Source organism: Nicotiana tabacum, chromosome 17 (genome assembly GCF_000715075.1).
Source record: "Nicotiana tabacum cultivar K326 chromosome 17, ASM71507v2, whole genome shotgun sequence".
NCBI classification, from domain to species: Eukaryota; Viridiplantae; Streptophyta; class Magnoliopsida; order Solanales; family Solanaceae; genus Nicotiana; species Nicotiana tabacum.
Genome location: NC_134096.1, coordinates 129,923,390 through 129,940,285, shown reverse-complemented (window position 1 = coordinate 129,940,285; position 16,896 = coordinate 129,923,390). Strand labels below are relative to the sequence as shown.

The window sequence follows — 16,896 nt, the reverse complement described above, 5'->3', positions numbered from 1 at the left end:
GAAAAGGCAAATGCAAATTCAGAGAAGAAGGAGAGCTCAAAGTGGGCTTAGCCACCTTTTTCTTGGAAGGTTTTATGAACCTTTGGCGATTCTTGAAAAAAAGATCGACAAGGGAAGTGGGGAAACCAGTCTCTACTATAAGAGGAGATCCACCATTCCTGTGAAAACGAATATGGTCCTTCACCAATTGACATATACTTGTCTTCTTCACCTTCTTCCATGGAAAAGACATGCTTGCAAACTCCAATTCAACAAAAAAGATCTTTATTTTCTTAAGTTTTATTAGTATCTGAGGAATTTTGATGGGGGAAATCCAGAGCAAGAATCCAATAAAAAGTTGAGACAAGATGCAAGAACATTACAAAGGTCGAGACTTTATAGTTTTAGACTGTTGGGACATGTCATGATCTTGGACAATAATATAGATGGAGAGAACTTATGTCTGGTCAGGGGTATCTATTTGAAAATAAAGAATAAGAGGCTTGGGAAGTAGCAGAGAAGGAGAGGATGATTTAAATAAATCAAAAAAGTGTTTCAAAACCGTATGTTTAAGTTTTAGATTAGTGGAGGAAGGTGTCGTGAAGGAGAAAGTAGAAACACTATTATTAAAGGGGGACAAGGTTCTACTATGGTGCCTTTCCTTTACTCTTTTTCTTTTCAAAGTATCTACAACTTTATGTAGCCACAATAATTTTGGCTTTCATAGTCTTTGTTTATTTGTGTTCTTTTCTCATGTGGCAATTGCAAGATTGTGATTGGGGAGAGGAGAGTTGGAGACAGGTGGTTAGGTAAGAATCAATATTAGGTCTCATGATACACAAGCTTAATACTTACTATTATAAAGAAAAAAGATACTGCACTCAAGATTCCCCAGTGTAATGCAAAAAAGTAAAAAAGGCACACTTATAGAGAGTGGGGCTCTCTAAATGCAGATGTTTCATGTGAAGAATGTTGGGAGTCAAGGACGCTGAGTTGCTGTTCTTCACCGCGTACACTATTGCATATAGCAGTAATCAACAAGGGGAAAATGAATTGTGCAAATTTCACTATAATTTGGTAATGTTGTATACCATGACTAACAGCTTGTTTGGCCAAGCTATTTTTTTTTTTACCAAAAGTGCTTTTGGCCAAAAATTGAGGTGTTTGGCCAAGCTTTTAGAAGGAAAAAAAAGTATTTTTAAGAAAAAGCAGAAGCAGTTTTTTGAGAAGCAAAAACAATATAACTTCTCTCCATAAGCACTTTTCTGAAAAGCACTTTTAAGAAAAATACACTTAAAAGCAGTTTTCTAAAGTTTGGCCAAACACAAACTGATTCTCACCAAAAATACTTTTTTGAAAAGCACTTTTGAAAAAACACTTATCAAAATAAGCAGATTTTAGAAGCTTGGCCAAACAGGGTATAATATGGTTCTCAAACCTCCACTCAACTTACTCAAAGGACAACAAAAAATAATGCCATATAGTCAGCGTACGTCTCCCATTACTGCTAATTCCAGAAACACATCATGCATAATCTCTTCCAAACTACAGTACCAAAAATATTCGAATAGATTTCGAAGAATTAGAGGGATATTTGCTTATGCAGGTTGACTAATGAATGACTCCATCTCCTTCACTTAATTCACTATGGATAGCTGCATAGATACCTCTTCCATATAATAGGAGGTTTCATCCTTGCATGATTACGCGCATTGCCATTAGATGCAACTGCTGACACAAATAGTGATACCTTTTAAAATAAGCCAATGTTGTAGTTTAAAAATCAGGTCAGTCAAGTCAGTTCACCGGGAAAAAATTTGCTATGCATTAACCAGATCGTTCCAATTGCCAAACTCGTACAAGATACAATAATTGGTCAACATACAGCCTAATGATGAAGATAAATACAGCCTAGATGGACTGATGAGCACAATGTTTTGCAGCAAGGTTAGTAACCCTTACACAAGTTGTCATAAGGCTGAGATGCCAATTTGTCGATTAAACTGTGACATGAATATAATTATAGATGAAAAAATGGAACCAGATTTCAAATAATCAAATTCTAACCCCTTCTAATAAATAGCACTTAGAGCTGTAACTAGTTCTCCCCCGCGACGGGAATCATCTGTTCTTGGCTGATTTTGAATGTGGTAGCGTTCCAAACACCTTGTCCCAGAAAGAGGAGGTAATGCCAAAACCTTTGTTCTGGATACGAAAATGATGATTCAAGTGATATTTCTGTGAAAGGGGCAAAAAAAATCACCAGTTAGGTTCATTGAACAGGTTTAGAACACCTTTTCGAGATTCACAAATTGAGATGAAGCTCTCACTTCGAATCAACCCCCACCCCCAAACAAAAAAAAAAAAAAAAAAAAAAACCCACACCTGAGCCCTTCCGTAGAGTACTAAAGAAGGGATTGGACCACATACTAAAACCTGAAATTAAGATCTCAATTCTCAAGCACCACAAATGAGTATTAAATAATTTGCTATGCTATTATAAAATCTCTGGTTAGTAGTTGGATAAAATAGATTAAAAACCAGCAGGGATGTAAAAGCAACTCCCCAAAACTGACAAGTCTTACACCTAAAAGGAGACATCTAGGAAAACTAAATAAACAAACAGCCACATGGAAGTCGTAGAGAGGTATCCACAAACATATCCTCTTACCTTAAGACTTTTAGGCACTTCATTTGTCGGTTGTCCGTGATGCAAGTAGTAGTGGGTTACATCATACATAACGTAGCCCAATAGACCGCCTCCAAACAAAGCAGGAGCAGTAGAGGGAGTCGCCAGGAATTTGATCAAGTTCCAGAACTGCAATTACAAAGCACTGTATCACAAGCTGTGGGAAAGGTAGATAGTCATAGCTCTTCAGCATATTAACACAATTCAGCATTTAGTATACTTGTGATCATTATCACTTACAAGAAGCAAATTATACCGTAGTAGTTTTCAACTTGCTACATTTATATATAAACTACCAACTTTGACTAGCTGTTGAAGTAGGCTGGCATTATATTCCCTAAGTCACGTTGGCCTTGTTGAATTTTTTTCAAAATCAAACTAGATTTTGTCCAATGGTTTTCCGTGCGGATTCATGTAATATTTGATGTATAAGCTCTAAAATTCTAGTTACTTCGAACATTTTTTTCACTTAAAAGCAGATTAAGATGCCTTTGCCAAGGCGTGGTTTGACCTCTGAAAACAGAATGAAGCAACAATCAATGAATGGAGGCAGTATTATCTTTTCATTTCGCTAATGGCGCTTTTAAGCATTAGAAATTGGGATCTTTACATTTGTGTGAAAATATTTAAGGAAAAAAACAGGGTTCTCAGTTAATATAAAATGAGGCTGTGATATGAAAATCCAACATACAGGTATGCAAAGAACAGCCGTTGCAGCAGGTGGAAAAACAAGCCTTAGACCATCCATGGGATGCTTATGATGACAGCCATGAAGAAGATAATGAGCTGTGTTTCCCCTGTAACAACACACAGGTTTAAGAACATAGGAATAAAGAACCAGAAGCAGCGGGAAACGTCAGGCAGAAGTGCAGAAATGATACATTCCCATTTCAGGTTACGCAAAAAGAACAGAGAGAGCACTGACCAATAGCTCGTTGTATTAATGTGGAAAAGAAAACGATGAAGAGTGTATTCCATCAGTGTCCAGATGAAAATGCCCAACGCCACCATCAATGCCACCTCCGGGACAGTATGACCCATATGGATAGACGTGAAGATACTGTAGCATACAACTGGAAGCCATATGGTTGGAATTGCCCACCAAACTGTGCGAGTCAGAAACTGCTCCACAAATAAAAGTTATCAATACCTTCTGTATATAGCGAGATGATGTAAAAATGAGTTATCTCACGTGGCGTGGAAAATTTGTATGGGATGCATTCTAGCAAGTTTTATAGCATACTTGTCTTACATAAACCGTATGACAAATGAAAATTCAAGCTAATGAAGAAAATGAATTCTAACGGTAACATTACCTCCCAAAAATCACTTTCAAAAAATCGCGGACCTTCCTTGCTGACAATGGGCTGGTGAATCCACTCTTGGTAAGCTTCTCCAAGGTGGCCAACCTGAGAGCACATTTCAGAAGTCAAAACATATAAGAATTTCTTTTTTGATGAAGAACATATAAGAAAAATATTAACGGAATAAGTATTTTGAGGACAGCTTATGTACTACTAATTTCAGCTGGAGATAGAGGGGTTTGGTCTAAGGAACATGTTAGACATGGCAGAGAAGACATCGCAAAAACTACTAAACAAAAACAAAAAGAAGAAGACGAAGAGGAGCTTGCAACATTAAAACCATAAATAGTTTCCAATCTGAAAGATCTTGTGAAGGAAATATATCACCACATTTTATTCCTTTCTGCCTTTTTTTGTCATTCCTTCTATTTTTCTAAACAAAGAAATGCAGAGCTTAAGAATGCGATAGAGTGAAAAAACGAAATGATAAGGCAAGCGTATCTACCCTTGATAGGAGGGTGTGGACGTCGAGAATTAGAATACTAGGTTAGTAGGTAGTGGAGCATCTTTCTTTTACATGTAGTACTAGTATTATTCTCGTATTTTCTTATTCTTAGATTTCAATTACTATATGTCTCTTTTGTTGTAGTTTTCTTATTATCTTGGTATTGTTACTGCTTCTTTTCCATGGCTTCTCCACTACCGTATTTCTTTTCAACACTGCTATGACTATGCTTTCCTTGAGCCGAGGGTCTATCAGAAATAATCACTCTACCTTCCTAAGGTAGGGGTAAGATTTGCGTACACACTACCCTCCCCAGACACCACTTGTGGGATTACACTGGGTTTGTTGTTGTTGTTGATAAGGCAAGCATCTCTGCTAATTCATACTGGAATAATCTTAATTACTTAAAAGGAAAACCCTTATATGATTGGCAGCAAAGAGGATCAAGGGACAGGAACGGTAAGATAAACCTTAAAGAGATGTGTGCAGATCTTTAAAAAAAAGATACATCCCTTGGATTTTGTTAGCTCCCTGATCTTATGATAGGAATCTCTTATGTAATGGAGCTAACATTCTCTTTTGTACCTACTGCATCTTCTTGATGCCATCAACAACATTACTAACTTTATCAAAAATAAGAATAAAAATAACAGATACATCCTCCATCCCGAAAGAAATAACAAAGTATAAAGTACGAGAATCAAATGTTCTACTTTCGGCAGACATTTGGACATTGCTTCCTCAATTTTATAAATTATTTCGAACCTACACAGAATACTCCCTCCATCACATTTTAAGTGAATGTGCTTGCTTGACTGGACAAAGAGTTTAGGATGTGAATGCCACCTATTGTATTATTTCAATCAGAGTGAAAGAAAATAGTAAAGTAGTGACAAATGAGTTCATAGAGATAACATCATATCAAAGTTGCAGAGCTAAATCGTTAATGAGTTTGAATTTTTTTACAATTGTAAGAAAAAAAGTATAGGATAATACTATTAGTAGAACGGCATCAAACATTTTTGAAATTTCCCAAAATGGGAAGTGTCATATAACTTTGAGTGAAGGGAGTACTATGAATTACAATTTTTTACAATTAAAAATGTTTGAAGAAAATGTAGTAAAAGAACCATCAACTTCCCAAATGATAACAGTAACATATACAATAGGGCAGAAGAAAAAATGTAAAGGTGTACAGTTTTACCTGGAATACAAGTGCTTTATTTAAATCTACATTGAAGCCTTGTGCAACCATTGTGGGATTCGGCAGCTAATTGATAGATAAAGCAAAGAAAACAGAAAGTAGTCAGAAGGTTGCAAGGATATGGTTCTTCATGAAAAGTTCAAGAGCAACTGCTGAGATGAGAACAACTCCAATAAAGAAAGTAGAAGACAAACCATATAGCCATCCGCAAGGTGCTACTTGACGACTTTTTTTCCTTCTTATCAGTACAGTATTACATTTTTTACTTCCAGTCCATCTTGGCACATATAGTTGATAGCTAAGTTGCTCGGACTCTTCACTTTCAGTGCCGCACCCGTGTCGACACGACGTGGGTGTGGGTATGGGTGTGGGATCCGTGTCGGATCTAGTCAACCGATTTTAGGTACTTTGACCAAAATCAACGGAGAAATTTGGGACAGATACAATGATTTTTGAAAATAAATCAAAAGCTAGGGTGATATGGAAAAAAATGTAATACCCTGTATATATAAATTTCTATGTCAGTCCTTTTCCTTTTTATCTCCTAAAATTCTACTCTTGTTCAATATTTTCTCCTTCTCGGAATACCTTGTAAGTTTTCCACATAATGTCTCATAATTTAGTCATATTTTTATAACTCTATTTTTAAATAATTGAATTATTTTTAGCTGAATCCCCGCATCCGTATCCGTACCTGGATCCGTACCCCCGAATCTTTAAATTTAGATCATGAAGGATCTGACCTCTAGATCCGCACCCGTATCGGACACCCGCACCCGAGTCCGAGCAACTTAGGTTGATAGTGAACCATTCTATTCCTTTGGGCATTTAAGTTAAACTAATTAAGTAACTCAAAGGATTGAGTCCGACCAATATTTCATGTCATATTTCGGGGTGCTCGCGAGTTTGGGAGGAGAACTATTAACTCCAACAAAAAAAATAGCTTGGCCTATTCCATTTGCAACTTGTCTTCAAGGGACATTATGGCAAATTGTGCAAGCATGCATATCTTTTTTTTATGAGACAAGTTTATTTGATCAAGCAAACATCGCGTATATATGATGTCAAATGTTATTGTAAGAATTAAGAAAAAGAACTGATAAGCCTCATATGATGCAGCTACCTTTTGAGAAGTTAAAAAGCGGATTTTTTCCCTTCAATTTATCAGGAAAAAGAAACATCCAAACATTTATAGAGGGTGTTTGGCTAAGCTTATAAGCTGGTCAAACTGGCTTATATTCTTATAAGCACCTTTCGGCTTATCTACGTGTCTGGTAAATACCCAAAGTGCTTATAAGTCAAGTGCTTATAAGCTAAAATCAGTCATAAGTCATAAGTTGGTCATCCTCAACTAATGGCTTTTCAGCTTATAAGCACTTTTAGCTTGACCAAGGTTTTTACTAGTTTATCCTTAATAATATTTTTTAATTCACAAAATATTTTTCCTACAATAAATTTTCTAACTTTCTCTTCATTTCATATTTGTTTTTCATCATTTTCTTTACAAAGATAATTTTTAATTCATAATCTTTTGTAAAGTTTTGAGGGTATTTTAGTTATTTTAACAAAAGAATAGCTTATAAGCACTTTTCTACCAAACACATCAACAACTTATTATCAGTTTCAGCACGTCTATCCAAACACATAAATGCTTATTTGAAAAATTAATTTCAGCATTTAGAAATATTTTTTTAGCACTTCAAGCTTATCAACTATTTACAATCAGCTAATCCAAACGGGCTCATAATTTTCAACAAAAATCTGAACTTTACTCCATGAAAGCACTTTTACCCTCAACTTTGCACAAAATCATTAATCTATCCATCTATTTACTTTTCAGAAACCACTGACCTTTGCTCCATAGCACCTTTCACCTTAAATTACTAGCAGCAAGACAAATTTACACATTATGAAACAAAAATCTACCAAGCTACCTCATTTTACTGAGAGTGCATCTGATCTAACTAAAGAAAACCAAACAAAAATCCACAATTTACATTTAAAGAATCAGCTTTTTCACAAACTGTCAACCAAATCCACAATGCACATTCACCCACCATTTAATTCACAAACAAAAAAGAGAAAATCTCAAAACCCCACATACTCTAACAAAAGAGATCTATTTCATAAATAACAAAGAAAAGGCTTACAGAGAACAATGCAGACCTAGCTTGTGTCAGCAGAGATTTTCTATTGAGAGGATCCCAGTGGTTCAGCAAAAAAGGTTTCCCTTTCTCTCTCTCCCTAAGCAGACCACAAAACCTACAAGTGAAGTACCAGTAATACACTGCTGGCATATGATGTGATATATTTATGAGTTCTTTACTTTACCTTTACCGGTTTTTAATAAATTTTTCATCTCTTTTTGTCAACTATTTGGTTAGTGGAAGATCTTCGCCGCAAGAATAGTTATCACTAAACAGTTTATTTGGGGGGAAGGACGGGAATCTAAGCAGTTTCTCTCCAGCCTATCCGAACTAAATTATCACGTCTCAATACTAATTTATACCATACAAGAGATGTGATAAAATAATACATATTTAATGGAATAAGATCGATATTTTAAATTAAGTCTGGGATTAAATTTATATTTTATTTAGTTTGAGGTATAAATTTATACCGTCAACCAAATAAGGTATTGTCACACTTCTCTTTTTCCGCAACCCTTATTACAAGGTTGAGTTTGAAGAGTTTTTTCAATTAAAGTGACGTTTTGAAAAGTGATTACTTATTATTTAGAGCCGCCACTTGGAATTGAGTTTTGGTGTTCCAAATCACCTTTTATTTCAATCCCTTATCAAACGGAAGGTTTGACTCCTTATTTATGGTCTACGTAAACAGAAGCCTGAGGAAGGAAATCTGTTGACCGAGGGGAAGGTGTGAGCTAGCACGGTCGCTTTTATTGACTTATGTCCGGCTTAAATCAATTCTTGGCTATTCTTGTATTTTATTGATTATGGTTTGCCTATTACCACTTAACTAATTATTAAAGTTTATTAATTGTTTGGACCCAGATGCGATACGCACACAAGGTATTTCTTTGAAGTTAGATGTTAAACAAAGGTACGAAATGTACACATGGTTAAAACATAATTATTTTAAATTTAATGGTATCAAGACACGGGAATACGCACATGATCTTTTTATCACTTAAGAATATCAATCCAAGGTTTGGGTATAAACACATGAGCTAATATTTAGAAAAACATCTAAAGCTTTTCTATTGTATTCAGAGTATTTTTCTAAAGTAATTTTAGATTATTGTAAACTCATGAAGTATGGAATCTATTGCGGAGGAAGTGTAAAATTTGACTACTATTAACAAGTTACTAAATATAACACATCATTCTATCTCAAAAATTAAAATTCGTTCCCACTATAGCTAAAAGAACTAACCAACAATATTAAGGAAACAAACTAATACACTAACCTAACAGTTGTGTCAACCACCTAACTTAACTCAGAAGATTAACATGATCTTATGCGAAATATTTAAGCAGTTAACATCAAATAAAAACAAGCTTTTAATGTGGTTTTCAACAATATTATTACATCCAATAAACTTCACCGCAAAGAATGCAAAAAACTTAAATCCATCAGAATTCTTAGTTCATTAACTTAACAAATTCGGTCTAATTCTTTATAAAAACCTCTATGCCTTCTTTAATAAAAATTAATGCTAATCTCATAAATCTAACTACGACTAACATTACTTAAAAGTAAACACATATAGAGAGGCAAGAAATAAAGCTAACACAGTAAAGACACTCAAACATTCAACCAAAGGTGATAATACGTTAAAGCTTCCAAATCATCCGAAACATGCATACAAGGCAACGAGAGCAAGGATGAATATTTAAAAGCTGAAAATTCCTTTAAACGATGTCGTAGCTACGAACAAGAATCTCGACTAGAAACCTCATCGGAGATCACTTGAATATTTTTCATGCCAAATATTTGAAGTGCTTAGACGTGTATATGATCTATTTCTTTTTATAAATATGATGTGCTTTATGTAGTTTTTTTTCGAATTTTCCCCTCCAAAATAATGTAAAGAAGAGTGAAAACAATTCACTCTTTTCGTCTGTCAAGTTCTCAATTAAGTAGTGATCAGAAACTAATACCTTGTGAAGTAGGGGAGATCGTGTGTATGATCATGGGATTGAGGGGATAGGGGGGTTGGGACGTGAGAAGCGGGATGTGATGAGTTTTGAGAGAGAGGGACGTGAAAGGTGGGGTGAGGTAGTTAGGCTAGAAAATGGAGGTTATGGGATTAGAAAATTAAACATGAGATTTTGATCTCTTTGACGTTAAAGTTCCTTTAAATTATTTTTTTTGAAAGATAAATTAAATTATAAAGATAAGAAGATTAACCAACATTTCTTATAAATAGAAAAACTAAATATTTACATGTACTTTAAATGATACTAAGAAAGATTCTATAGCTTACTTATCAAAAAACAAATTAATTAAAAGAAACTAAATATTTTTTTGTAAATTTTCTTTTCTCTTGTAAATAGAAATAAAACTTATACTCAAAAAATGTGAATATTTTTGTCATTTTTTTTTATTAATTTTTTTCTTTCTCCAAATAAGATCTATTAAGAGTAAGATAAAAATTTAAAATATCAAGATTAGACCTAAAAGAAATATTTATACTAAAATAGTATAAAATTTGGGTGTAGTAAAAAATTAGTTGTTCACAGCATGCCCCTCTTTGCTTGGAATCATGAATAGTTTTCAGGCAAAGAAAATAAATAGGGTGACTAATTTTTGACCTCACTATTATTTAAAAAGCAAAATAAGATAAAAGAAGCAGATGCGATCGAGCCTTGGTTTTAGGCAACCTACATATTCCGGGTTATAAGGGAACCCGGTCGCGTGTAGTTCAAGTGGAAAAAGAGTGATGGAGTATGCTTCGATGGAAAGTCGAGTGAAGTTCCGTCGAAATTCCGGTCCGCAGTTCCTACTGTTACATCAAAAGAAAAAGGAAATTACATACTCTTGAAATCTAAGAGTTACAAAATTCCTATCTAAATGTCATATGGAGTTTTGTCTTGATTCTTGACTTGCTTCCCCCATTGACTTTAGACTGAAACTTGATGTTCTCGATGCAACAGACTAGGAAATATTCTCACAGGTCTGTTTCTTGATCAGATGATGAGAAGATGGATCTTGAAATCCCATGTCTCTGCATGCATTATGTCAAAGCTGGTTCGGCTGGTATTGAAATCAAATGTTTCACTTTATCTGACGAGAGCTGGAATCTTATTTTTGCACATTCAATCCGTACTTTACAGAAAAACGTGCAAGCCATTAGAAACAAACAAAACGAACAAAAATTTTCTGCCCCAGTTTGCACTAGAAAATTTTGTGAGTTATTGAAAATACAATAAACTATCTTTCTATTGCAAAATAAAGAATTGAAAAAGAAATGTGATTTTTTTTATATATATTTTATAATAGGGGATGTCGTACCCTATGTTAACAAGAAGGAAGGCAACAAGGGTATGTAGTATCATGTGTTGACAATAAGGTGAGGCTCTTGGCACTCTGGGATGCTATTAGGGAATGTCGTATCCTATGTTTGCAACAAGAAATGCAACCAGGGGATGTAGTACCCTATGGTGGCAATAAGGTGAGGCCCTTGGCACTCTGTATAATCAATCATGTACAATTTATTAAAACTGAATGATAAACAAATGAGCGCAATTAAAATATTAGAATAAAAAATCTTATCAATATCAATCAAATAAAAGTTAATTGGTGTAGTAATATAAAAAATTAAAAATAAAGGTAAATTTTATAATAAATTCCTAAAACATTACATATTTATACCTTAGATGTTCTTTAAATTACAATTTTAAATTCGTTAATAAAAATAAAAATTCAAAGATATATATACACATACATAATAAAGAATATAAAAGAAAAAGTAAAACTTATAAATATGCTTAATATTAAAGTAACAATAAAAAAGAGTAATGGTAGATTTTGTTACAAATTCATAAAAATAAAATTCCGGTTAAATTTTATTGAGCTTTAATTATAAAATTTTATAACAAGATATTTAAACTGATAAAATACTTAGCTAAAGATAAAATATATCTTATATAATATAATAAAAAAATTATATGCATAGAGGAGAAATAAAAAATATCAAGGGTAAAATAGACAATGCATATGATAGGATGAGTATAATGTCTATTGTTTAATATTGGGGGATCAAAATGATTTTACATAGTTTGGTCGATATTCTTAAATAAATAATATAAATTTATATGTGCTTATATGGTTTTAAGATGAATTTAATTGAATTTTTGGAACAGCATGACTGCTAAGAATTCATGCAGCCAACCTTAAAATATTTAAATTGAGATGTTATGGTTTATTTATACTCATTTTACTAAATTTATGAACAAACTTAGATCAAACTTAGTCAGTTTCTACGGATTTTGATTTTTTGTACGTTGTCTTTTGAGTATTCTCTTATGAAACAATAATTTGAGTATGCTCTTATCAAAAAATATTTTGAGTACACTCTTATCAAAAAATTGCTTAAGTATTCTCTCATAAAAAAAAAATAGCTTAAGTACTATCTCATCAAAAAATAGCATGAGTATTCTCTTAACAAAAATAGTTTGAGTATTTCCTTAACAAAAACTAGTTTTGAGTATGGCCTTATCAAAAAGTACTTTGAGTATTCTAGTTTGGCTTTGATTTCAAAATGACACCATATTTGGTTTGTGAAATTTAACTTTGGAAGAGAAGCATAGGAACATTTGTACAGCACCTTTGCCGGTTGTTCTTAGGTCCGGTTAGATCAATCTGAAGCTCAGGCTTGTTCTCTCTTCAATTATCTTTATTTTATTCCTTTTGTACTGTGTTATTTTATTTTATTTTATTACATCAATTTAATCCACAACCACGTAACAAATTCAACTGTACATGTGGTTGACACACGTCTGCCAGTTCGAATTATGGTGTGAATTAAGTCTGGTATTTGGGTAGAGGCCGGAGGGAGGGTAGAGGGACGGACATATTATTCACCAAATTTCCAAGTCGAAAACAAGGGATTTCCCGGCTATCCTAAAAAAAAGATCATCATCCTTATTTAGGAGTTATAGCGCCTTGCTATGGATTGATGAGAAATTGAGAATATGGCCTCACATACTTTCTTAAGAGTTCTCTCATTTTGAGACTGTTGTAGTTGTTGAGGTTTTTTGTTTTTAAGATGAAATAGTCTTAAAATGAGGGTGAATGGGAAATGGAGGAAAATAAAATTTTTGAGTAAAATTTTAAGTTTCCCCCTCTTGACAATGAGACATTGTCCCATATTGGAAGAGGAAAAGTTTTTTGGTGGGTATATATATAATTGCTCTTCTTATAGCTCTTAAAGAGTTAAGAAGAAAGCAAGCCTCGCGCCGTCGTCGTCGTCGCTCGCTCGGCTTCGGCTTCGGCTTCGGTCAAATGATTGATTGATTAATTTTTTGGACCAAATTTATTTGTTAATAGTAAATATTAACGTAAGATTATCCGCATTTGTAACGGATATTTTCCAATCCGTGTATTGACCACCAGCTGCAATAGCAGCCGCCTAATGCTCTTCCCACCATGAATGTGCTTGCTCCACAAACAAGTGCTTGCTCCACAAACAAGCTAATGCTTGCTCCACCATGGAGGGTGGACGATTGTTCTTCTTCAACACTGGCTGCTATATATATGTGCAGCAGCTGTTGAAGAAAGACACACACAATACACAAGACACAAAACTGAAAACGCTCAACAGATTTGGCTATACATTGCACTCCTTCCTCTCATTATTTCCATACGATTTTCTGAGTTTCTACTCCTTCATTCTGCATTGTTTTAACTTCAAACAAAGCAACTGTAAGTGTGATTTGCTACCGAACTTTGTGTTTGCTGAAACACTGGGGTTTGAAGTACCGCTATACCAGTGTGTGATTCGTTCTATCTTGGGAGGAAATAATCCATTACCTTGGGTATTAGGAGAGGATTAAATTCCTTAAGGAAACACTATGAATTCAGTGGGCTCTAATTAATTATTGTTTCATTACGATAACTTATATTTTGCAGAATTATTATTTACAAATACAGCAATATTGGCGGGAATAACAATCTTAAAGAATTTAATATTTATTTCTGTATTTGTGTTATTCTTATTATTCTGCAAACTAAAACTTTTGTGTTTTTGTGTACTCCCGTTTTGGAGAGTAAAGCCTTCGTGGCGGTTTGTTGGAGATTAAAATCTACGTAATTTTTACTCCAGTTTGAAAACGTTTATTAAACGTTTGTTTGTGTCATTTTTTTTTCAGAAAAAAATGACGACTGAAAGCGAAAACCAAGCTGTTCCGATGGTGACTGCCAACGCATCGACAAGCCGAACACCGGCGTTGGCACCGGCAGAAAAACCCGAAAAATTTTCTGGGATTGATTTCAAGCGCTGGCAGCAGAAGATGTTCTTCTACTTAACTACGTTATGTCTACAGAAGTTCATCAAGGAAGATGTTCCTGATCTGCCAGATAAAACTCCAGAGAATGAACGCTTTATCGTGATTGAAGCGTGGAAGCATTCTGATTTTTTATGCAAGAATTATATTCTTAGCGGACTGGATGATAATCTGCATAATGTATACAGTAGCGTGGAGACGTCAAAAGAATTGTGGAATGCGCTTGAAAAGAAATATAAAACTGAAGATGCCGGGATGAAGAAATTCGTTGCCGCAAAATTTTTGGACTACAAAATGGTAGATAGTAAGTCTGGTATTACCCAAGTCCAGGAATTGCAAGTGATTATTCATGATCTACTTGCTGAAGGTCTTGTCATCAATGAAGCATTCCAAGTAGCAGCAATGATTGAGAAGTTGCCTCCGTTGTGGAAGGACTTCAAAAATTATTTGAAACACAAACGAAAGGAAATGTCCCTTGAAGATCTCATTGTTCGGTTGAGAATCGAAGAGGACAATAAAGCTGCTGAAAGGAGAGGCCGTGGAAATTCAACAATAATGGGAGCAAATATTGTTGAAGATAACAAAAAGAGGAAGAAGGCTTCTGGTCCGAAATACAACCCAAGCAAGAAGCGGTTCAGTGAAAACTGCTACAACTGTGAGAAAACCGGACACAAATCTACGGAGTGTCGTGCTCCGAAGAAAGACAAGAAAAGGGGTCAAGCAAATATAGTAGTAAACCATGATGATGTTGATAACTTGTGTGCCATGCTTTCTGAATGTAACTTGGTGGGAAATCCTAAACTGTGGTGGTTTGATTCAGGAGCTATTCGCCATGTTTGTGCAGTTAGAGAAGCTTTTGCTACTTATGCTCCTGCTGGACCCGGAGAGACAGTTTATATGGGAAATGCTTCAACAGCAAAAGTTGAAGGATATGGGAAAATATTTCTGAAAATGACTTCTGGCAAGGTCATGACTTTGAACAATGTCCTTCATGTTCCCGAAATGAGAAAGAATTTAGTCTCTACTGGACTTCTTGTTAAGCACGGTTATAACAACAAGGTTGTCATAAGTAAGAATAAAATATTTGTAGGAAAAGGTTACCTCACCGAGGGCCTTTTCAATCTGAATGTAATGGTTGTGGAAAACAATAATAATATTTCAGCTTCTTCTTACTTACTTGAGTCAATTGATTTATGGCATATACGTTTGGGTCATGTCAATTATAAAACCTTGCGGAAAATGATTAACTTGGAAGTACTGCCTAAGTTTGAATACAAAAAATCAAAATGTCAAACATATGTGGAATCTAAGTATGTTAAACATCCTTATAAGTCAGTTGAAAGGAATTCAAATCCTTTAGACTTAATTCACACAGATATTTGTGACATGAAGTCAATACCATCTCGCGGTGGAAAGAAGTATTTCATAACTTTTATTGACGATGGTACTCGATATTGCTATATTTACTTACTGAATAGTAAAGATGAAGCAATAGACGCATTCAGGCAATACAAAAATGAAGTTGAAACGCAACTTAACAAGAAAGTAAAAATGATAAGAAGTGATAGGGGTGGTGAATATGAATCTCCTTTTGAAGAAATATGTTTAGAATATGGAATTATTCATCAAACAACAGCCCCTTACACGCCCCAATCTAATGGGATTGCGGAAAGAAAGAATCGCACATTAAATGAGATGATGAATGCGTTGTTGATAAGTTCTGGTTTGCCACAGAACTTGTGGGGGGAAGCCATTCTTACGGCTAATCGAATATTAAATCGAGTGCCCCATAGCAAAATACAATCCATTCCATATGAAAAATGGAAAGGAAGGAAGCCCAACTTGAATTATTTTAAAGTGTGAGGGTGTTTGACAAAAGTGCAAGTTCCTAAACCCAAAAGGGTAAAGATAGGACCGAAAACCGTTGATTGTGTTTTCATAGGATATGCGACAAATAGTAAAGCATATCGATTTCTGGTTCATAAATTAGAAAATCCCGACATTCATAATAATACGGTTATAGAATCAGATAATGCTGAGTTCTTTGAAAATATATATCCGTATAAAAAGGAATGTGAGTCGTTTGGTGAAGGATCTAAACGACCTCGGGAAGAAACAAAAGAAAGTATATGTAATCAGGAGGATCCAAGACGTAGTAAACGTCAAAGAACGTCTACTTCATTTGGACCAGATTTTGTGACTTTCTTATTGGAAAATGAGCCTCAAACATTTAAAGAAGCTATGACTTCTTCGGAATCATTGTTTTGGAAAGAGACAGTCAATAGCGAAATAGAATCCATATTAAACAATCATACATGGGAATTGGTTGATCTTTCTCCTGGAAATAAACCTTTGGGTTCTAAATGGATATTTAAGAGAAAAATCAAAGATGATGGCACTATTGATAAATTCAAGGCAAGACTCGTAGTCAAAGGGTATAGACAACGAGAAGGTCTAGACTACTTTGATACATACTCTCCAGTTACAAGAATTACGTCCATACGGATGTTAGTAGCATTAGCTGAAGTGTATGGTCTTGAAATTCATCAAATGGATGTTAAGACGGCCTTCTTAAATGGAGAGTTGGAGGAAGAAATTTACATGGAACAACCTGAAGGGTTTGTGGTTCCAGGTAAAGAAAAGAAGGTATGTAGACTTGTTAAGTCTCTTTACGGACTAAAACAAGCACCCAAATAATGGCATGCGAAATTTGACCAAACAATGTTGTCAAATGGTTTTAAGAT

General features: G+C 34.5%; 1 protein-coding gene across 4 annotated transcripts; it reads right to left on the bottom strand.

Annotated features, from left to right (window-relative positions):
• Positions 1–1,780: 1,780 nt before the first annotated feature.
• On the bottom strand, positions 1,781–8,158 carry LOC107779311 (dihydroceramide fatty acyl 2-hydroxylase FAH1). Of its 4 annotated transcripts, none has more exons than XM_016599707.2 (8): positions 8,013–8,150; positions 7,832–7,943; positions 5,682–5,747; positions 3,985–4,077; positions 3,594–3,790; positions 3,360–3,465; positions 2,651–2,797; positions 1,781–2,217 (listed from the first exon to the last, which is right to left on the bottom strand). In XM_016599707.2, exons 3-8 carry the CDS (start codon positions 5,730–5,732, stop codon positions 2,101–2,103), a joined length of 711 nt encoding a protein of 236 aa, XP_016455193.1. In that variant the 5' UTR covers positions 5,733–5,747; positions 7,832–7,943; positions 8,013–8,150; the 3' UTR covers positions 1,781–2,100. The 4 variants fall into 4 exon arrangements, with proteins under 4 accessions (XP_016455193.1, XP_075091180.1, XP_016455192.1 ...); XM_075235079.1 differs by having other exon boundaries at positions 7,848–7,943; XM_016599706.2 differs by having other exon boundaries at positions 7,832–8,158.
• Between the last annotated feature and the right edge of the window lie 8,738 nt (positions 8,159–16,896).

Excerpts from the sequence above, each read along its gene's own strand:
- LOC107779311 (XM_016599706.2), bottom strand. The coding sequence starts at position 7,978 with ATGCCAGCAGTGTATTACTGGTACTTCACTTGTAGGTTTTGTGGTCTG. Across the intron at positions 4,078-5,681 it reads ATAAAGCACTTGTATTCCAG|GTTGGCCACCTTGGAGAAGC; the intron begins GTAAAACTGTAC and ends ATGTGCTCTCAG. Across the intron at positions 2,798-3,359 it reads CGGCTGTTCTTTGCATACCT|TTCTGGAACTTGATCAAATT; the intron begins GTATGTTGGATT and ends TTGTAATTGCAG.